At 36.8% G+C, this 22,711-nt stretch overlaps 1 protein-coding gene and 1 long non-coding RNA gene across 13 annotated transcripts in view; one reads left to right on the top strand and one right to left on the bottom strand.

The window, feature by feature from the left end:
* FAM135A (family with sequence similarity 135 member A) overlaps positions 1 to 22,711 on the top strand; it is a 157,879-nt gene that overhangs the window by 95,646 nt on the left and 39,522 nt on the right. For 10 of the 12 annotated variants that reach the window (XM_081529381.1, XM_081529374.1, XM_081529383.1 and 7 more), the window contains 2 exons: positions 944 to 993; positions 9,195 to 9,350. In XM_081529381.1, coding sequence (XP_081385507.1) covers positions 944 to 993; positions 9,195 to 9,350 — 206 coding nt within the window. Of the gene's footprint in view, positions 1 to 943; positions 994 to 5,897; positions 6,249 to 9,194; positions 9,351 to 22,711 lie in introns of those variants that run through there. The other 2 variants (XM_081529384.1, XM_081529380.1) reach the window with 1 other exon arrangement.
* On the bottom strand, positions 2,602 to 5,326 carry LOC145521179 (uncharacterized). The gene is made up of 2 exons (XR_014065204.1): positions 5,237 to 5,326; positions 2,602 to 2,659 (listed from the first exon to the last, which is right to left on the bottom strand). It is a non-coding gene; the product is annotated as an uncharacterized LOC145521179 (long non-coding RNA).

The following is a 22,711-nucleotide window of genomic DNA, read 5'->3' as shown; positions in this document are numbered from 1 at the left end:
TTTCATTAAATAGCTTATATTCCAGGTATGTTTTTATTATTTTGACTTGAACTTTTTAGAAATAGCTTTTGTAAAAAGTAAAGTATGTGTATATGTAATACAAAATACTAAGATTACTAGAATTTTTAATATGTGAAATACAATAAAACTTTAGTTATATGTTTTATCTTTTCCATGATGCAGTTGTGCAAGTTATTTGAGGCATATAGTCATTACTTCTTGACAGTGTTAGACTCTTAAGAGAACTGAAACCTGCTATTTAATACAGGCATACTTCACTTTATTGCGCTTCAGGATACTATGTTTTCACAAATTGAAGATTATGGCAACCCTGTACCAAGCAAGTCTGTTGGCACCATTTTGTGTCTCTGTGTCACATTTTGGTAGTTCTCCCAATATTTCAAGCTTTTTCATTATTATCCTTATATTATGGTGATCTATGATCAGTGATTTTTTTTTTTATGTAACTATTACAAAAAAAATTACAATTCATTGAAGTCTCAGATGATGGTTGGCATTTTTTTATCAATACAATATTTTTTAATGAAGGTATGTACGTTGTTTTTTTAGACATAATGCTATTGCATACTTAATATACTACAGATTAGTGTAAACATAACTTTTATATGCACTGAGAAACCAAAAAATTCATGTTGCTGGCTTTATTGCAGTATTTGCCCAATTGTAGTGTTCTGGACCTGAACCACAGTACTTTTGAGGTATGCCTGTAATCAGAACATATAATTTAATAATCATCACATTACTTGCATAATTTAATGTATTTATGGAAATATATTGCTTTGAAATTTAATTCATTTAATATAGTCCAGATATTTTGCAACCTCCTAGGTTTTTAAAAGTAATTTACTTATAAAATTTCAAAAATAATTTTCAGATATATAACATTGAAATACTTACTTTAATTACTGTTTACTCCTTTCAGAGGAAATGGATGTAGAAGCTCGACTTACTGAATTATGTGAAGAAGTTAAGGTATTTGGATTTTTAAAATTCACGTTACCAAATTATTTGAGTGGATTCTGTTTCCTTTTTAAATACTTTATTGAAAATAAATTATTATTTTTCCTTTCTCAAATGCAAAGATAAAACTGTTGATTCTAGGTAGAAACACAACTTAGTTGATCAAACAACATTTGACTTGAGTGTGAAGCTAAATTATTTTTTCTAATCATTATTGATTAGAATCTTTTAAAAAATTTTTATTTTATTTTTAATTGGAGGATAATTACTTTGCAATATTGTGATGGTTTCTGCCATACATCAGCCATAGGTATACATGTCCCCTCCTCTTGAACCTCCCTCCCACCTTCCTCTCCATCCCACCTGTCTTGTTGTCACAGAGCACTGGCTTTGGGTTTCCTGCATCATACAGCAAATTCCCACTGGCTGTCTATTTAACATATGGCAATGTATATGTTTCAATGCTACTCTCTCAAATCATCCCACCCTCTCCTTCCCTCGCTGTGTCCAAAAGTCTATCCTTTATGTCTGCTTCTCCCTTGTTGCCCTGCAAATAGAATCATCAGTACCATCTTTCTAGATTCCATATATATGTATTAACATACAATATTTGTCTTTCTCTTTCTGACTTACTTCACTCTGTATAATAGGCTCTTGGTTCATCCACTTCATTAGAACTGACTCAAATGCATTCCTTTTTATAGCTGAGTAATATTCCATTGTGTACATGTACCACAACTTCTTTATCCATTCATCTGTCGGTGGGCATTCAGGTTGCTTCCTTGTCCTAGCTATTGTAAATAGTGCTGCCGTGAACAATGGGATACATGTGTCTTTTTCAGTTATGGTTTCCTCAGGGTATATGTCCAGTCGTAGGATTACTGGGTCATATGGTAGTTATAGGCCTAGTATTTTAAGGAATCTCTATGCTGTTCTCCATAGTAGCTGTATCAGTTTCCATTCCCAGCAACAGTGTAAGAGGGTTCCCTTTTCCCCACACCCTCTCCAGCACTTATTGTCTGTAGACTTTTTTGGTGATGACCATTCTGACCAGTGTGAGGTGATACACTGTAGGTCTGATTTCCATTTCCATTTCTCTAATAATGTTTGATGTTGAGCATCTTGTGTCATGTGTTTATTACCCATATGTATGTCTTTAGAGAAATGTCTGGTTAGGTCTTCCGCTTACTTTTTGATTGGGTGTTTTTGTGTGTGTGTGTGTTATTGAGACACTTGAGCTGCTCGTATATTTTGGAGATTAATCCTTTGTCATTTGTTTCATTTGCTATTATTTTCTGCCATTCTGAGGGTTGTCTTTTTCACCTTGCTTATGGTTTCCTTAATTGTGCAAAAGCTAGGTCCCATTTGTATACTTTTATTTTTATTTCCATTACTCTAGGAGGTGAGTCTTAGAGGATCCTGCTGTGATTTATGTCAAAGAGAGTTCTGCCTGTGTTTTCCTCAAAGAGGTTTATAGTTTCTGGTCTTACATTTAGGTCTTTAATCTATTTTATTTTTGTGTATGGTGTTGAGAAATGTTCTAAGTTCATTCTTTTCCACGTAGCTGACCAGTTTTCCCAGCACCACTTATTGAAGAGACTGACTTTTCTCCTTTGTATATTTTTATCTTCTTTGTCAAGGATAAGTTGCCCATAGATATCTGGATATTCTGGATATTCTGCATATAAATGAAATAGCAGAGACAATTAACTGATCAGAAGTGTGCTTTTTCCTCCTATTAGTTAACTCAAAGACTTTCTGGACAAATTTTTTTAAGCATTACTTAAAGTTACATACTTTTATAAAATGATACTGTTTAGAAATGTAAATTTATTTTATTTCAAGAAATGAGTTTCTCTTGGGCTATTTTTCTACCAGTTCATTCTTGCAATTAAATTGAATAGGTTTTTGTTTTTCCTTTTCTTCCCCATGGAACTAAATATTTTGACTATTTTAGGATCCCTGTGTATTTCACTGTTGTTTAGCTATGTTAATGAAAGACAACAGAGACAGGAATCAAGCAAAAATATATATTTGACTGTGGGATATATTTCTGCATGTAAATATAAATGAGAACTTGACCCTTTTGAAAAAGGTATTTACCTTCTTGTAAAATTACACATAGAAGAGACAATTTCATATCCCGTTCTAGAAACTTTCCCTATGGTTCAAGTAAGCTAAGTGTTTTCTTTAAAAAAAAAAAAAATCACTAATGTCGTTATAATAGTCCCACAGGATTTTAGAAATAAGATGTATACACGTATATATAAGCAATCTATCCTTGAAGTATGAAATAACTTCTTCAGAGTAAGAGTAAACAATAAGGTGTTAATGATTTAAAACTTCTTTAAAACAAAATAAAATATAAAGTTGAAAGGAAGCAATAGACTGGAAGAAAATATTTTCAATACCTGAAAGTAGCAAATGATACTGAAAATGTATCAGTTTCAAAACACCCCTGGAAAAAAGGCGTACACATAGAGGCAATGAACAAAATGCAATTCTTAGAACAAGTTAGCTGCTTAGGTGACACTCATTCTTACTGAAGACCAAGGAGATGCAGATTTAAGCAATAAAGTGTTTTCTTTTACCGTGAAATTTGCAGAAATGAAAGTGATTGCTAATCTCCGTTGTTGGTAAGGTGGTAAGGAAACTAGTGTCTGCGTAGGCTGTTGGTGAGGGTAGAAATGGTGCATTTTTTAGGTCAGTTCATATCTGTTCCAAAAATACCCACATGCTCTGCCAAAAAATAGTTTTTATTTAGAAATGTATCCCACAAAAGGTGCTAATTCATTTCAACAAACAAATATAAAGCATTATCAAGTACCATGTAGTCATTTAAAAGAATTAGGTGAACCTCTGTGCATTGACATGGATTTTTTAACTCAAGAAATACATATTCCTCTATGATGCAGAGTACTGTTTTCATCCTGAAAATCTCTTTAGGATATATTAATTGAAAAAATAAATTGGAGAAAAATAGGAATATGATTTTTATACATTAGAAAAGCTATGTAAATATTTGATCATGTTTATGTGATTAGATTGCATATAAAATATTTGAAAGGATACACACACACACATACACATTTCAACTATAAATAATAATACAGAAAAGAATACCACAAAGAATGAGGCTATGAAGGAAAATATTTGTTCTTTACTCTATTTCCATCTATATTAAGTTTTAAAAAATACATATGTACTCAGATATTACTAATGAATTTTATGTACTCATACTTAATTTCAGTATTTAAGTGGACATCATAAAATTTAATATAAACTAGGATAGATAGAATAGACAGAAGATGGAGTAATATTTAAACAGGTCTTATAAATCAATAAGAAATCCTGTAATATCCAATTTCTAATATTAATATAGCTTAGACACCCAGTTTTCCAGTTATAAAATGCTAATAAGTATGTGAAAAAAAATTTTCTAATTATAAAAGAAACAAAAATTTAAATATTCTGACATGATTTTTAACCTATCAGATTGGCTGTGATTTTTTTATTTATTTGTTTTTAATTGAAGGATAATTGCTTTACAGAATTTTGTTGTTTTCTGTCAAACCTCAACATGAATCAGCCATAGGTATACATATATCCCCTCCCTTTGGAACCTCCCTCCCATCTCCCTCCCCATCCCACCCCACTAGGTTGATACAGAGCCCCTGTTTGAGCTTCCTGAGTCATATAGCAAATTCCCGTTGGCCATCTATTTTACATATGGTAATGTAAGTTTCCATGTTACTCTTTCCATACATCTCACCCTCTCCTCCCCTCTCCCTGTGTCCGTAAGTCTATTCTCTATGTCTGTTTCTCCACTGTTGCCCTGTAAATGAATTCTTCAGTACCATTTTTGTAGATTCTGTATATATGTGTTAGAATATGATACTTATCTTTCTCTTTCTGACTTACTTCACTCTGTATAATAGGTTCTAGGTTCATCCACCTCATTAGAACTGACTCAAATGCTTTCCTTTTAATGGCTGAGTAATATTCCATTGTGTATATGGACAACAACTTCTTTATCTGTTCATCTGTCGATGGACATCTAGGCTGCTTGCATGTTCTAGCTATTGTACATAGTGCTGTAATGAACAATGGTTTACATGTGTCTCTTTCAGTTTTGGTTTCCTCGGGGTATATGCCTAGGAGTGAGGTTGCTGTGTCATATGGTGGTTTTATTCCTAGTGTTTTAAGGAATCTCCATACCATCTCCCATAGTGGCTGTATCAGTTTACACACCCACCAACAGTGTAAGAGCGTTCCCCTTTCTCCACATCCTCTCCAGCATCTATTGTTTGTAGACTTTTTGATGATGGCCACTGGGTTGTCCACTGGGGTTTGCTCCTGAGGCTGCCCTGGAGGACTTGGGTCTGCCCCAGTGAGGGCCAGGTGCAGAAGTCGTGCAGCTGCTTGGGTCACAGAGGCCCTGGCAGCACCAGGTACTCAAGGGAGTTGGCAGCTAGGGCAGCAGGAAATACAGAGCTCTAGAAGAGTATGGCAACCTGTATTGGCCGATATGCTCCAGTATCCATGCCTGGAGAACCCCCTGAGAGAGAAGCCTGGCGGGCTACAGTCCACAGGTCACAAATAGTTGGACATGACCAAAGTGACCCCGCATGTTTAGACATAAGACTTTTTTTAATCTGTGGCAGCTCTGCCCCAATGAGGGTTGAACATGAAGGTGGCATAGCTGCTTGGTTTGTGGGGACCCTGGCGGCGCCAAATGTGAAGGGACACGGACTGCCTCCACCGCAGGAGTTATGGCCCTCTCAGAGTCTTTTTTCGAGCCTCTTGTTGCTGGCGGTCAGAAGGCCTGTTTAGCCAGTCTTTCTCCGTAGCTCTGCCCATTCAGGCACATAGAGCGGCCCGCCTGGCTGGGGTCCTACTCTGTTGATCAACGCATCAGGCACTTAAAGGAGCACCCGGTATGGGGTCCTACTCGGTAGCTCAGCGCGTCAGGCGGTTCATGGGCCAGCCTCTTTATTGCTCAGCTGCCGATGCTGGTGTGTGGGAGAAGAGAGGCTATGGTGATGGCTCCACCCACTACTCGTGACCTAGCAGTATCGCCTTGCTTCCATGGCTGCCTGGCTTTCCTCCACAGGCATTTGCCACCACAGTCCCCTCCATCACAGCCCCTCGATCCTGATGGGTCCCTCCGCAGTCAACAGCAGCCCTCTCCCTGGCGTTGCTCCACAATCCCTAAACCCCAGCTCCCAGCCGCTGCATTTCCTAGGGGACCTGTGTCCCTGTCTGGGGTATGTATGGCTGTGGCAAGGACTGTCTGATTCTCGTTCATTTAGGCTGCCACAGATCAGCTGTTTCACTCTCAGCCTTAAATGCTTCTCCTGATTCAGACAGTTGGCCTGATGTGGGGATCAGACCCCTGCTTCAGTTCCTCCACCCACCGATGGCAGCTCCAGTCCTACTAACACTCCTGTTTTTCCCCGTAGTCCCTTTGTCCTACCGAGTTTTGCGTGGTTCTACATATTATTTTCCGCTGGTCAGGTGCTCCTGTCCTCTGTCAGCTGGTGTTCTCCATGACTGTGATTTTTTTTTTAATAACAATATAATCTTTGTTGACTTGTGGTGAGATACAGATTCCCATATCTTGTAGATCTTTTTCAGAGATGATTTTGGCAGTATGTATCCAAAGCCATAAAAAGTATTCCTTCTCAATTTATACCAAATAAAATATCAGAAATTCATGTATAATGTAATTTGTGATATTGTAAAACATTAACCTAAATAAATACCCAACAATAAGACAATGGTGAAACAAATCACGGGACACTCATAAAAACATTGTGCAACCTTAAAAGTGATGCTTTCAACAAATATTTGATGATGTAGGAAAATGCTCATATTGTGTTTTTCAGTGAAAACAGCATAAAAATATGATTCTGGTTTTTTCCTCTCTGTAACTGAAAATAATTGAAGACTGTAAACTAAAATGAGCTTTCTTTTTTTTAATCAGAAAAGGTCAGTGAATGCTATGAAAAGGTATACATCTATATAAAACAAAATAATGGATTTATTTTAAAAATATTATATAAATATAAATGTCTTATTATTCCTACATTTATATATATAAAAGATCTTGTCAAACTTAATTCCAATTTTCTTTTTAATATAAAAAAGGATTATTACTTATATTTGACACTTATCATAAAGAGTTATATAAACCAAAAGAGTAATTTGTTTATAGGATGCTTTTCCTAATAATGAAAATACCAAAAGTCCTTTCTCAGAAACTTGATGCCATGCTGCCTGAGAAATACAGTTAATAAATACAGAATATCTAGACAGCCTTGCTCTCTGGGGGGAATTATTTTTACTTGTGTGTAGATTATACCAGGTGTAGTATTGCTTGCCTTACACAGTATTCTTTAATTACTGTCAAATACTTATTCTAGTCTTCTTTTCCTAACTACATTAAATCATTCTTGAAACCATACTACAGGTTGCAGCTTATTTATACTCCATTTTAATCTTCTGTGTGTTAAGAGACGTAAAAAACTTGGTAGCTTCATTTCTAAAAATATTTATATATCATCCCTGAGGCAAAACCCTTCTGTAGAATTTCTGTGTGTGTTGAGTCAGTGTTTATCATCTGACTCGTTAGCTTCCATTCTAGAATTCTGGAATTTGTCAGTATTTTCTGGATTCTTCCTTGTATTCTGGGAACTTTTTCCTTATCTGAAGCCTGTAATTCCTTATTCATTCATTCGTTCATTCGTTTGGTACATATTTATTGAGTGACTGCTGTGTACTGGTTACCAGTCACACAAGTGAATAAGACATGATCCCTCCCCTTCTTACTTATTTTGCTAAGTATTTGTTTTATGTGTTCTCTGAGTTAAGAAGATAAATGGAAGCTTGGTTCGGGTCAGGGAAGAAAAGCCTGCTGAGTTTCAGACTTTAAAAAGGAGTCTGTGTAAACAAAGAGAGTATCATATATGATGAGCAACATTTAAGGGTTTCATTTGTTTTTTAGAAGGGGACTGGTGCAGATATAATGAGTATAACTGGGGACATGGTGAATTGTCCAATAATTGTTGGGTGTAGACATCAGGGATACTTGATCCAGAGACATGGATGTGGTGGTGGTTGGTGTGCAGGTGGAGATGAGCTGTGGGAGTAGCTGTTAACTTCAATCTGAATACACGACTTCCCCCATCTTTACAGTAGGAAAGTGAAATCAGCACCTGTGTATATATTTAAAGTAGATTTCCTAGTGTTACTAATAATTAAAGACAGATTTTTGCATCGAGATACTATCTGTGTAGAAACTGACTGCTGCCTTAGTGGATGAAACGTCCTTATGAGAAACATCATTCTGCTTTATAGTCTTTGTTATTCTTTGTTCACAAGTTCTTACTTTATCAATTCAAGAAAACTAAAAGCCTTCAAGAAAATTCTACATCTCATTTAGTACTCTTAATTTCTGTCATCAATTAAGATGAATATTTAAATAAACAGGACAACTGAATATCACTATTAGAACATTCATAATATATATAATATATATACATATAATAAATATGTATTTGTTTACCCATTTTTCTCTCCTCATTAGACTGTGAGCTTTTCATATTAATCTTGGTGTCTGTAGAATGTAGCCCCCTAGCATGTAAAATGTGCTCAATAAATACTGGATGCATGAATTGTTAGAAAAGAAGAAGAAAGAAATGTTTGACAACTCTGGGAAAGGATTTATGTGAGCAAAATAAAATCTAGGAGCAGAGGTGTGAAGAAAGAGCAGCTTTAGAGAGAATCTCAATCCTTTCTGAGGAGAACGTGACCTTTAAATTACTTAACTGATTGAAAATAAATCATATTTTAAGATTTCACAATCTTTCAAAAATTTTATAACTTTGATCATGATTTGTTGTGCTTAAAATTCCTAGTTTTAGTGTTTGAATTTGATCATGTTGTATAGAATCCTGATTTGTAACTTTAGACTATATCTGGTATTATTTCAGATATTGAAATATTGGTTAAATTGTCGAAAATGCTAGAGTAACTACCAAGATAGAAAAAAAAGCCATTGGTCAGTTGGTCTCTCTCTACACACACATGCAAGCATGCACAGATGCACATATTTTAAAACTAAAAAATTTGCCTTTTTATTAATACTCGCAGTAATATACGTGTTATGGTAATTCTCAGAGCACAGTTTTTTTTTTTTCTTGTCATTTCAGAAAATAGAAAATCCTGATGAACTGGCAGAACTTATAAATATGAACCTTGCACAACTTTGCTCACTTCTAATGGCTTTATGGGGACAATTTCTGGAAGTTATAACACTACATGAGGAACTAAGACTATTACTAGCACAAGAGCACCATACTCTGAGGGTAAGTTATATAAAAAAAAGTGATTTTAGAGCATTTTAATGAGTATTGTTGTTTATCTTTAGAAATTTCTTATGAATAAAAATTCTGATTTTTATCTAATATGTTCATAAATGAGAAAAGAGACATCTATCATTGTGTTATTGTTTGATTCCTAAAGTTAATAATAGAACAATACAGTTGAGTATATGACCTATGTCAGTTACAACCCTTGCTACTAAGAGACACCACCTATATGAAATAAAATATACAGTACAGGATGGCTCTTGGAATCCAGGAACAGGAATTATTACTAGATCTCTTAAGAAAAAGAAACCAGAACTAAAAAGCCATGTCAGAATAGACAGAATCTCTTTCTCCAAACCTCATACTCCTTCCTTTCCTCTCTTCTTCCTTCACCTCAGAGATATATATTATGAACTTTGCAGGCTTGGGGGAGTAATCTAGACATGTGGGTTATTTTAGGTCTGGTATGGACACTATGCAGAAAATTTTGTACAATTTTATTGTGTCCAGAGGCTTCGAGATGTTAAATCTCTGTCTTCTCAGTCTTATCTCCTTTTGTTCTCTGTATACACACTAATTTTCCTGAATTAGTTCCACAAAACATCATGTGTATTTTCTTTTCTTTCTTGGTTTTTCTTTTCTTAATTATAAAGTACAAGTGAAAGTGTTAGTTGCTCAGTTGTGTCCGACTCTTTGTGACCCCATGGTCCCTTCATGGAATTCCCTAGGCAGGAACACTGGAGTGGGTTGCCATTCCTTTCTCCAAGGGGTCTTCCCAACCTAGGGATAAAACCGGGGTTTCCTGCATTGGCAGGTGGGTTCTTTACCATCTGAGCTACCACATAAAGCACAATATATAACCAAAAAAGTTCATAAAACATGCACATTTTAACAAGTGGTTAAAAGCACATACCTTTTTAACAATCACCCAGATCAAGAAATAGAATATTGTCAATACCCCAGACATGTTCTGTGTATTTCTTCCAATTTCTACCCCTTTATGACATTTACAAGGAATCACCATCCTTCTCAGTAAGTTCCTTCTTTCTGTTTTAGTTATTCAGCCTATATTACTGAATTTTACATAAATGAATTCATACAGTGTGTATTCTTTTGTATATTTTGTATATTGTTTCTTTCAGTTGAGATTTTGTTTTGGAGATTAATCTTTTTTTTTTTTTTTCGTAGCTGTAGCTTGCTCATTTTCATTGCTATAATGAATTTCCATTTGAATACACCTACAATTTGTTTGTCCATTTTACTGTTGATAAGTGTTTGGATTATTTCAGATTTGTAGCTACTGTAAACCAAGCTACTGTGAATATTCTTATACATATTTCCTGTCATAATAGATTCTGTGATGTATTTACCAATGAAAGAGATTGCTTGTCATAGGATACAAATAATGTCAATTCTATTATCTAATGCTACCCTGGTTTCCAAAGTGGTGCTGATTTTCACTCCCACAATCACCATATGAAAGTTCTTACTCCACTTCCTCCCCAATTCTTGATATTGGCAGACTTTTAAACTTTTGCAAGATGGATGTAGAATGGTATATCACTTTGGTTCTATTTGTATTTTTTGATGACTTGGTAACAGGTGAGCACCATTTTGTATGACTGTTGGCTGCGTAGATTTCCTGTTTATGAAGTACCTGTCCAAACTGGCTGCCCATCTCTCTATTGGATTAGTTTTCTTTTTCTTCGTGATTTATAATAGTTTTCTGTGTATTCTAAATACACAGTATTCTAAATACTGATCTTTGTTAAATGTATTATAAATTTTTTCTCATTTCATGGTTTTTTCCACTATCTTCATGCTGTCTTTTGATAAAGTAGAGGTCTTAATTTGTAGATGGAACACAAGAGAAAAGCCAGACAGAGACATATCTATATTTGGACATAATATGTACAGATCAGCAAGGAAGGTGTGACATTTTCAATAAATGATATTGGGACAATTGGATATTATATAACTGAATTATATAAAATTCAGTTCCAGATGGACTAAAACCAGACATGAAAGGCAAAATCATAAAGTTTCTAAAATATGATAGAAAACTATCAGAAGTATTACAGAAGTAGTACAGCTTACTCCTATATATTCTTTGTCAAAATCACAAGTTACCATTTTGGCACATATGCTTGATCATTCGTTCTTTTTGTCAACAGATACACATTCCCAGTTGCTAAACTGGTAAAGAATCCTCCCACAATTCTGGAGACCCCAGTTTGATTCCTGGGTTGGGAAATTCCCCTGGAGAAGGGATAGGCTACCCACTCCAGTATTCTTGAGCTTCCTTGGTGGCTCAGGTAATAAAGAATCCACTTGCAATGTGGAGGACCTGAGTTCAATCCCCAGGCTGGGAAGATCCCCCTGGAGGAGGGCATGGCAACCCACTCCAGTATTCTTGCCTGGAGAATCCCCATCAACAAAGGAGCTGGTGGGGTACAGTACATGGGGTCCCGAAGAGTCAGACACAACTGAGCAACTAAACACAGCACAGCACACATATATATATATACACACACATGTATTTTTTTTCTAGGACATTTGATAATTACAGACATCATGCTCATTTTTCCTTAAATACTTCAGGACATATTGACTAAGAACAAAGACATCCTCTTACTTAACCACAGTACAGTGATCAACTTTAAGTCATTTAATACTGAAGCTAAAGGCAAAGGAGAAAAGGAAAGATAAACCCATTTGAATGCAGTTTCAAATAATAGTGAGGAGAGATAAGAAAGCCTTCCTCAGTGATCAGTGCAAAGAAATAGAGGAAAACAATAGAAAGGGAAGGACTAGAGATCTCCTCAAGAAAATTAGAGATACCAAGGGAAAATTTCATGCAAAGATGGATACAATAAAAGACAAAAACCTAAAGGCAGGAACCTAACAGAAGCAGAAGAGATTAAGAAGAGGTGGCAAGAATACACAGAAAAACTATACAAAAAAGATCTTAAATGACCCAAATAACCATGATGGTGTGATCACTCACCTAGAGCCAGACATCCTGGAATGCAAAGTCAAGTGGGCCTTAGGAAGCATCACTATGAACAAAGCTAGTGGAGGTAATGGAATTCCGGTTGAGCTATTTCAAATCCTAAAAGATGATGCTGTTAAAGTGCTACACTCAATATACCAGCAAATCTGGAAAACTCAGCAGTGGCCACAGGACTGGGAAAGGTCAGTTTTCATCCCAATCCCAAAGAAAGGCAATGCCAAAGAATGTTCAAACTACCCCCAATTGCACTTATCTCACACTCTAGCAAAGTAATGTTCAAAATTCTCCAAGCCAGGCTTCAACAGTAAGTGAACCATGAACTTCCAGATGTTCAAGCTGGATTTAGAAAAGGCAGAAAAACCAGAGATCAAATTGCCAACATCCACTGGATCATTGAAAAAGCAAGAGAATACCAGAAAAACATCTACTTCTGCTTTAGTGATTACACCAAAGCCTTTGACTGTGTGGATCACAACAAACTGGAAAATTCTTCAAGAGATGGGAGTACCAGACCACCTTACTTGCCTACTGAGACACCCTATTGCACATCAAGAAGCAACAGTTAGAACTGGTCATGGAACAACAGACTGTTTCCATATTGGGAAAGGAGTATGTCAAGGTTGTATATTGTTACCCTGCTTATTTAACTTATATGCAGAGTACATCATGCAAAATGCTGGGCTGGATGAAGCACAAGCTGGCATCAAGATTGCCAAGAGAAATATCAATAATCTCAGATACGCAGATGACACCACCCTTATGGCAGAAACCAAAGAAGAACTAAAGAGCCTCTTGATGAAAGTAAAAGAGGAGAGTGAAAAAGCTGACTTAAAACTCAACATTCAAAAATATAAGATCATGGTATCCAGTCCCATCACTTCATGGCAAATAGATGGGGAAACAATGGAGACAGTGAGAGACTTTATTTTGGGGGGCTCCAAAATCACTGCAGATGGTGACTGCAGCCATAAAATTAAAAGACGGTTGCTCCTTAGAAGAAAAGCTAGACCAACCTGTTAAAGACAGCGTATTAAAAAGCAGAGACATTACCAGCAAAGGTCCATCTAGTCAAAGCTATGGTTTTTCCAGTAGTCATGTATGGATGTGAGAGTTGGACTATAAAGAAAGCTGAGTGCTGAAGAATTGATACTTTTGAACTGTGTTGCTGGAGAAGATGCTTGAGAACCCCTTGGGCTGCAAGGAGATCCAACCAGTCCATCCTAAAGGAGATCAGTCCTGAATATTCATTGGAAGGACTGATGCTGAAGCTGAAACTTCAATACTTTGGCCACCTGATGTGAAGAACTGACTTACTGGAAAAGACCCTGATACTGGGAAAGGTTGAAGATAGGAAGAGAAGGGGACAACATAAGATGAGATGGTTGGATGGCATCACCAACTTGATGGACATGAGTTTGAGCAATCTCTGGGAGTTGGTGATGGACAGGGAGGCCTGGCGTGCTGCAGTCCATGGGGTCACAAAGAGTCAGACACGACTGAGTAACTGAACTGTACTGAAATACTGATACCTACTACATGATTCATTTTTAAATCTGGTCAGTTGTCTTAATAACACCCTGTGTGACAACCTTTTCTAGGATCCACCTCAGGTCACACATTGCAATCAGTTATCACATCCCTTTAAACTCTTCAAACCCACTTAATCTTGATTCTTCCTTTTATTTTCTTTGTCTTTCACAACTTCAGCCAGTAATTTTTAGACCAGTATTCAATCTGGTCTTCAATTTCCTTATGATTAGATTTAGATTTTATAGTATTAGTGGGAATGCTATATTTTATTTCTTTTTCAATCAATTTTGGTAAATTATATTTCTCAAGGAGTTTTTTTGTCTCAATATATTGATTTATTGGTCTTAAATGAATTCAGAATAATTCTGAAAATTCTTAAATAGAATTCAGAATAATGATAGTGAAGATGATCCAGGATCTCAGAAAAAGAATGGTGGGCAAAGATTGAGAAGATGCAATAAGTGTTCACCAAAGGCCTAGAAAAACTAAAGAACAAACAAACAGAGATGAACAGTACACTAGAAAGAAAGAATAGCAGAATAATTGAGGCAAAAGAATGGATTAGTGACCTGGAAGATAGAATGGTGGAAATCACTGCTGCAAAACAGAATGTAGAAAAAGGAATGAAAAAAAATGAGGACAGCCTAAGAGACCTCTGCGGTCATACATATTGATAATTGCCTTAATAATTGCCTTAAATGGAAATGGGTTAAATATACCACCCAAAAGACAGACTGGTGGGGTAGATACAGAAACAAGACCTATATATATGTTGTCTACAAGAGACCCACCTCAGACTTACAGACTGAATGTAAGGGGATGGGAGAAGGTATTCCACATACAGTGAATTCATAAGAAAGCTGGAGTAACAATACTCACATCAGACAAAATAGACTTTAAAGTAAAGACTATTATAAGAGACAAATGAGGACACTTGATGATGATCAAGTGTTCAATCTGAGAAGATATAACAATTATATATGCACCCAACATAGGAGCACCTCAATATGTAAGGCAAATACTAACAAATATAAACAAATTAACAGTAACACAATAATAGTGGGGGACTTTAATACCCTGCTTTCATCAGTGGGCAGATCATCTAGACAGAAAATTAATAAGCACAGACCTTAACTGACAGTTTAGATCAGTTGGATTTCATTGATATTTATAGAGCATTTCACCCAAAAGCAGCAGACTTTACATTCTTCTCAAGTGCACAGGGAACACTCCAGGATTGACCACATGCTGGGCCACAGGCAAGTCTTGGTAAATTTAAGAAAATCGAAATTATAACATATTTTCTGTCACAAAGCTCTGCGATTAGAAGTAAACTACAAGAAAATACTCTAAAAAACATAAATACGTGGCAGCTAAACAATATGCTACTCAGAAACCATTGGATCACTGAAAAACTCAAAGAGGAAATTAAAAAAAAAAAGGATGATAAGGATCATAAGAGACTACTATGAACAATTGTATGCCAATGAAATGGACAACCTAGAAGAAATGCACAAGTTCTTAGAAAGGTACAGTCTCCTTAGACTGAACCAAGATGAAATAGAAAACATGAACAGACCAGTCACAAGCACTGAAATGGAAACTGTTATTAAAAACTTCCAAACAAACAAAAGTCCAGGCCCTGACAGCTTCACAGGCAAATTTTATCAAATGTTTAGAGAAGAGTTAACACCTCTCCTTCTGAAACTGTTCCAAAAAATTGCAGAGGAAGGAAAACTCCCCAGCTCATTTTATGAGGCACCATCACTCTGATACCGAAACCAGACAAAGATATCCCCCACACACACACACACAAATTACAATCCAGTATCACTGATGAACATAGATGCAAAAATCCTCAACAAAATACCAGCAATCTGTATCCCACAGTACACTGAAAAGATCCTACACTATGATCAAGTGGGATTTATCCCAGGGATGCAAGCATTTTTCAGCATCCACAAATCAAACAAGGTAATATACCACATCAACAAATTAAAGAAGAAAAACTGTGTGATCATCTCAATAGATGCAGAAAAAGCTTTTGATGAAATTCAGCACACATTTATGATTTAAAAAAACTCCCCAGGGGGGTGGGCATAGAGGGGACATAAATCAACATAATAAAGACCATATTCGACAAACCTACAGCTAGCATCATACTCAATAGTGAAAAACTGACAGCATTCCCTCTAAGATCAGGAATAAGACCAGGATGTCCACTCTCACCTCTTTTGTTCAACATAGTTTTGTAAGTCCTGGCTATAGCAATCAGAGAAGAAAAGGTAAGGGGAATCTAAATTGGAAAAGAAGAAGTTAAACTATCACTGTTTGCAGATGACATGATACTGTACATAGATCCTAAAGATGCTACCAGAAAATTACTAAAACTCATCAATGAATTTGGTAAACTTGCAGGCTACAAAATTAATACACAGAAATCTGTTGCATTTCTCTACACTAACAATGAAAGATCAGAAAGAGAAATTCAGGAAGCAATTCCATCTACCATTGCATCAAGAAGAATAAAATACCTGGGGATAAATCTACCTAAGGATACAAAAAAACTGTACTCTGAAAACTGTAAGATACTGATGGAAGAAATCGAAGAAGACATAAACAGATGGGAAGATACACCATATTTTTGGACTGCAAGAATCAATATTGTCCAAATGACTATAGTATCCAAGGCAGTCTACAGATTCAGCACAATCCCTATCAAATTACCAATAGCATTTCTCACAGAACTAGAACAAAAAAATCTCAAAATTTGTATGGAGACACAAAAGATCCAAAATAGCTGAAGCAAGCTTAAAAAACGGAGCTGGAGGAATCAGGCTCCCTGACTATACTACAAAGCTACAGTCATCAAAACAGTGTGGTACTGGCACAAAACTAGAAATATAGATCAATGGAACAGGATAGAAAATGCAGAAGTAACCCCATTCACCTATGGTCAATTAATTGATGACAAAGGAGGCATGTTGGAAAGACAGTCTTTTCAACAAATGGTGCTGGGAAAATTGGACAATACATATTAAAAAAATGAAGTTATATCATTTTGTATATGTATAGATGATACACAAAAATAATCTCAAAATGGATTAAAGACCTAAATGTGAGATCAGACACTGTAAAACTCCTAGAGGAAAGCATAGGCAGAACACTCTCTGGCATAAATCACAGCTGTATCTTTTTCAATCCATTTCACAGAATAATGGGAATAAAAACAAATGGGATCTACTTAAACTCAAAAGCTTTTGCACAGCAAAGGAAACAATAAACAAAATGAAAAGACAACCCATAGATTGGGAGGAAATATTTGCAAATGATGTGACTGATAAGGGGTTAATCTCCAGAATTTACAAACAGTTTGTGATAAACCAACAGAGCACTCAAAAAATGGACAGAAGACCTGAATAGATATTTCTCTAAAGAGGATATATAGATGGCCAGCAGACACATGAAAAGATGTTCAACGTTGCTAGTTATTAAGGAAATGCAAATCAAAGCTGCAATGAGATACCTCACACTGGCCAGAATGGCTATCATCAAAAAACTGACAAAAAATAAATGCTGGGGAGGGCATGGAGAGTAGGGAACCCTCTTACACTGTTGGTGAGAATGTAAATTGGTATAGGCACTATGCAGAACACTATGAAGTTTCCTTAAAAAACTGAATGTAGAGCTACTATATGACCCTGCAGTCCCACTCCTCAGCATGTATCAGGAGGAAAACATGATTTGAAAGGGTACATGCACCCCAGTGTTCATTGCAGCACTGTTTACAATAGCCAAGACATGGAAGCAACCTGAGTGTCCACTGACAGAGGAATGGACAAAGAAGATGTGGTGTTTCTGGGCATACACACCAAGGAAACCAGAATTGAAAGAGACATGTGTACCCCAGTGTTCATCGCAGCACTGTTTACAATAACTAGGACATGGAAGCAACCTGGATGTCCATCGGCAAACAAATGGATAAGAAAGCTGTGGTACATATACACATGGACTATTACTCAGCTATTAAAAAGAACACATTCAAATTGGTTTTAATTCAATTAAGGTGGACAAAACTGGAGCCTATTATACAGTGTGAAGTAAGTCAGAAAGAAAAACACCAATACAGAATACTAACGCATATATATGGAATTTAGTAAATCGGTAAAGATAACACTGTATGCGAGACAGCAAAAGAGACACAGATGTATAGAACAGACTTTTGGACTCTGTGGGAGAGGGCGAGGGTGGGATGATTTGAGAGAATAGCATTGAAACATGTATATTACCATATGTGAAATAGATCGCCAGTCCAAGTTTGATGCATGAAACAGGGCGCTGGGATGACCCTGAGGGGTGGGATGGGGAGGTAGGTTGGAGGGGGGATCAGGATGGGGAACACATGTACACCCATGGCTGATTCATGTCAATGTATGGCAAAACCACTACAATATTGTAAAGTAATTAGCCTCCAATTAAAATAAATTAATTTTTTAAAAAAGAAGATGTGGTATGTATATACAATGGAATATTACTCCATTAAAAGAAATGAAATAATGCCATTTGCAGCAACATGGGTGGACCTAGACAGTGTCATACTGAGTGAAGTAAGTCAGACAGAGAAGGATAAATATCATATGACATCCCTTATATGTGGAATCTAAAAATAAATGATACAAATGAACTTACAAAACAGAAAGAGACTCACAGATTTAGAAAACGAATTTATGGTTGCCTGGGGGAAGGGATAGTTAGGGAGTTTGGAAGGTCATGAACACACTGCTGTATTTAAAATGTATAACCAATAAGGACCTATTGTATAGCACATGGAACTCTACTCAACATTATGTGCCAGTCTGGTTGGGAGGGGCATTTGGGGGAGAATGGATACATGTGTATAGATGGCTGATTCCCTTCTCTGTCCACCTGAAACTGCTACACCATTGTTAATTGGCTATACTATACCCAATACAAAATAAAAAGTTTAGTCTGAAAAAAAAATAATGCTGGAATTTCAGTTTAAGTAAAATCTATAGATCAGTTTAGACGGAATTTTCCCCTTAATTTTATTGAGCCAATCTGTGAACATGGCCTGGCTCCCCATTTACTTGCTGCTGCTGCTGCTAAATCACTTCAGTCGTGTCCAATTCTGTGCGACCCCATAGATGGCAGCCCACCAGGCTCTGCCATCCTTGGGATTCTCCAGGCAAGAACACTGGAGTGGGTTGCCATTTCCTTCTCCATGCTGCTGCTAAGTCACTTCAGTCGTGTCCGACTCTGTGCGACCCCATAGATGGCAGCCCACGAGGCTCTGCCATCCCTGGGATTCTCCAGGCAAGAACACTAGAGTGGGTTGCCATTTCCTTCTCCAATGCATGAAAGTGAAAAGTGAAAGGGAAGTCGCTCAGTCGTGTCCGACTCCTAGCGACCCCATGGACTGCAGCCTACCAGGCTCCTCTGTCCATGGGATTTTCCAGGCAAGAGTACTGGAGTGGGGTGCCATTGCCTTCTCCGCCCCATTTACTTAGGTCTTCTTTAATTTCTCTCAGAAGTGTTTTGTAGTTTTCAGTCTCTTAAATTTATTTATAAGCTTTTTATGTGATTATATTATGTGATGTTGTTATAAATGGTCTTTTAATTTCATTTTTTTAAAGGTTGTTACTAGAGTATAAAAGTACAATTGATTTTTGAGTATTGATTTTATATCCTATGACCCTGCTAAACTTATAGTATATTATAAATCTAAATTGGGTCATTTCATTCATAGGGTTGTTTAATCAATATTCTGGATTGCCATTTTTTTCTTCTCTGCTTTGCTATTTTAAAGACATACCATTATCATCTGTCCTCCATACTCTGTGATGTTAAATCAGTCATTAATATCAGGGTTCCCAACCCCTGGGCCGTGGACGGGGCCGCACAGCAGCCGGTGAGCAGCAAGGGAGTGAGCAGAGCTGCTTCTGTGTTTACATCTCCCCATCGCTCACATTACCACTTGAGCTCCACCTCCCGTCAGGTCAGCAGTGGCATTAGATTCTCATAGGAGCATGAATCCTACTGTGAAACTGTGCCTGCAAGGGATCTAGATTGTGCTCCCTTTATGAGAATCACCTGAAAACCACCACCACCACCCCCTTCCATGGAAAAATTGTCTTCCATTAAACCTGTCCCTCCCTGCTGCCCAAAAGGTCGGGAAACACTGATTTATATTGTTTTCCTCCAGCTGCTGTTAGGATCTTCTCTTTATCTTTGTTTTTTAGCAATTTAATTCTAATGTGCCTTGTATTTTCTTAATTTATCTTCCTTATGATTTGCTTTAATTCTCAGATCTGCAGTGTGGTATTTTTATCAAAATTTTAGCCATAACTATAGATTTTTTTATGCCCCAGTTTTTCTCTCTGCTCTCTCTCTGGCACTCTCATATCACTTATGTTACACTTTTGATATTTTGGGGTCTTTAGTTTTTTTCCTCTATGTTGTTTGAAGTGAATAACTTTTGTTATTCTATCTTTGAATTCACTAACTCATTTCTATAGTGGCTGATCTGGTCTAAATCTTATCTAATAAAATTTTCATTTCTGATATTATACTTCTTACTTCCAAAATTTCCCCTTGGTATTTTTTTTTAATGGTTTCATTTTTCTGCTGAGGTTCCTCATCTCTTCCTTGATTATGATCAGCTGCTCTCAGTCATTTGGTAGTATCTAATTATTGCCTAAAAGTACTTGCATGGACTTCTGGTTTCTGATCTGTTTTGTAAGAGACTTGGACTTCATCACTTCCTTTCTGCCAACAAGAAAAGGGCTGAACAAACCCAATATCAGCACATCTTTTTATATCCATTTGGGAATTGAGGCCGCATGATAAACTTCTGCCCATCTCCCCCTGGAGGCTCAGTGTGGACAAGTTTGAGTTAGTAACTCCAGAGGGCCCAGTCTTAGGGGATACCCACATGTCTATGAGTTTTAGCTTGAGGAACCCTACCAGATTCGCATAATGATGATCAGAGAAATCCCTTCATGCAAGGAGAGGTGGAAATAGTCATTTATAGATACAGTCAGAGCATTCTGTCCTTCTTAACAAGACCTTCCTCCTCAGAAACTGTCTTTCTGGAGCCCAGCTGACCTGGAGGACCCAATTCCAGCCCTCTCTAGCCATTCACTTGGGGAAGGAAAATTCCCAACTTACATTATTAGAGAATTGCAAATTAAAACAATGATATGTCATACACACCTGTAAGAATGACTAAAATCAAAAACACTGACAACACCAAATGTTGATAAGGATGGGGACCTAACAGGAATTCTCATTCATTGCTGTTGGGAATGCAAAATGGTACAGCCACTCTGGAAGATGGTTTGGCAATTTCATACAAATCCATACATATTCTTACATTACAATCCAGCTATAATGCTTTTTATTTTTTTCCCAAATTAATTGAAACTTAAGTCTACACAAAAACCTGCACATATAGCAGCTTTTTGCATAATTGCCAAAACTTGAACCAAACTGTCCTTCATCAGGTGAATGAATAAACCTTTGTTTGTCCATATAATGGAATTTTTTTTCAGTAATAAGAAGAAATGAGCTATCAAACCATGAAAAGTCATAGAAACCTTAAAAATATATTTTTGCTAAATGAAGCCAATCTGAAGAGAGTTACCTACTGTATGATTCCAACTCGATGACATTCTGGAAAAGGAAAAACTAAAGAAATGATCAGTAGTTGCCAGGGGCTCAGGGGAATTGGGAGAGAGTCAAGTGGGTGGAGCATGGGAGATCTTTAGGAAAGTGAAACTATTCTCTGTGATATTGTAATGGTAAATATTTGTCTTTAATACATTTGTCAAAGCCCATACCATGCTCAATACCAAGGGTGTACCTTAATGAAATGATGAACTTTAGTTGATGATGTGTCAACATTGGTTGGTTCATCAGTTATAACAAATGCATCAAATTATTGGAGAAGGAAATGTCAACCCACACCAGTATTCTTGCCTCAGAGGTCCCATGGACAAAGGAGCCTGGCAGGCTACAATCAATGGAGTCGCAAAAGAGTGGCACACAACTTAGCGACTGACCCAACAACATCAAAGTATAACAAATACAAGACACAAATAATAGGAAAAACTTGGGGGCTTGGTGTATAATTGGAACTTTCTATACTTTCTGATCAATTTTTCTCTAAAACTGCTCTTAAAAAAAAAAAAAACTTTAGTTTTACTTTTTTTTTTAAATTCTTGCTTTCTAATTCTAGCACCTGGGTTATTATGGAGTCTATTTCAACAAACTGCTTTTATCTCTTGATTTTAAGGTGCATTTTCCACTTCTTTGCATGCCCAGTGGGTGTTCGTCAGGGCTTGAAGCAGTTGCTCCATGTATTTTGTCCAGTTTTCTAAGTTGTTTTCAGTAGGGTCAATCCAATACCAGTTTATCTGTCCTGGTCTCAATGACACTAAATAGTGCTTTTCAACTTTGGCTGTGTATTAGAGTCATCTTGGGAACTTTAAAAATTACCAGTGCTAAATGGGGCCCAGACATGGGTAGATTTTTTAAAGTTCTCCAATTGATTAACAGGGTTGGGTGGTAGTAGTGGTTTAGTCACCAAGTCACGTCTGACTCTGCTACCCCATGGACTATAGCCCGCCATACTCCTCTTTCATGGGATTTCCCAGGCAAGAATACCAGAATAGGCTGCCATTTCCTTCTCCAGGGGGTCTTCCTGACTCAGGGATCAAACCTGTGTCTCCTGCCTGGCAGACAGATTCTTTACCTCTGTGTCACCTGAGAACAGTGTTGGGCCTCTCCCTGAGTA

The sequence above is a fragment of the Giraffa tippelskirchi genome, chromosome 9 (genome assembly GCF_054371585.1).
Source record: "Giraffa tippelskirchi isolate mGirTip1 chromosome 9, T2T-mGirTip1v1.2.pri, whole genome shotgun sequence".
Classification (NCBI taxonomy): domain Eukaryota; kingdom Metazoa; phylum Chordata; class Mammalia; order Artiodactyla; family Giraffidae; genus Giraffa; species Giraffa tippelskirchi.
This window is presented reverse-complemented; position numbering and strand designations above follow the sequence as displayed.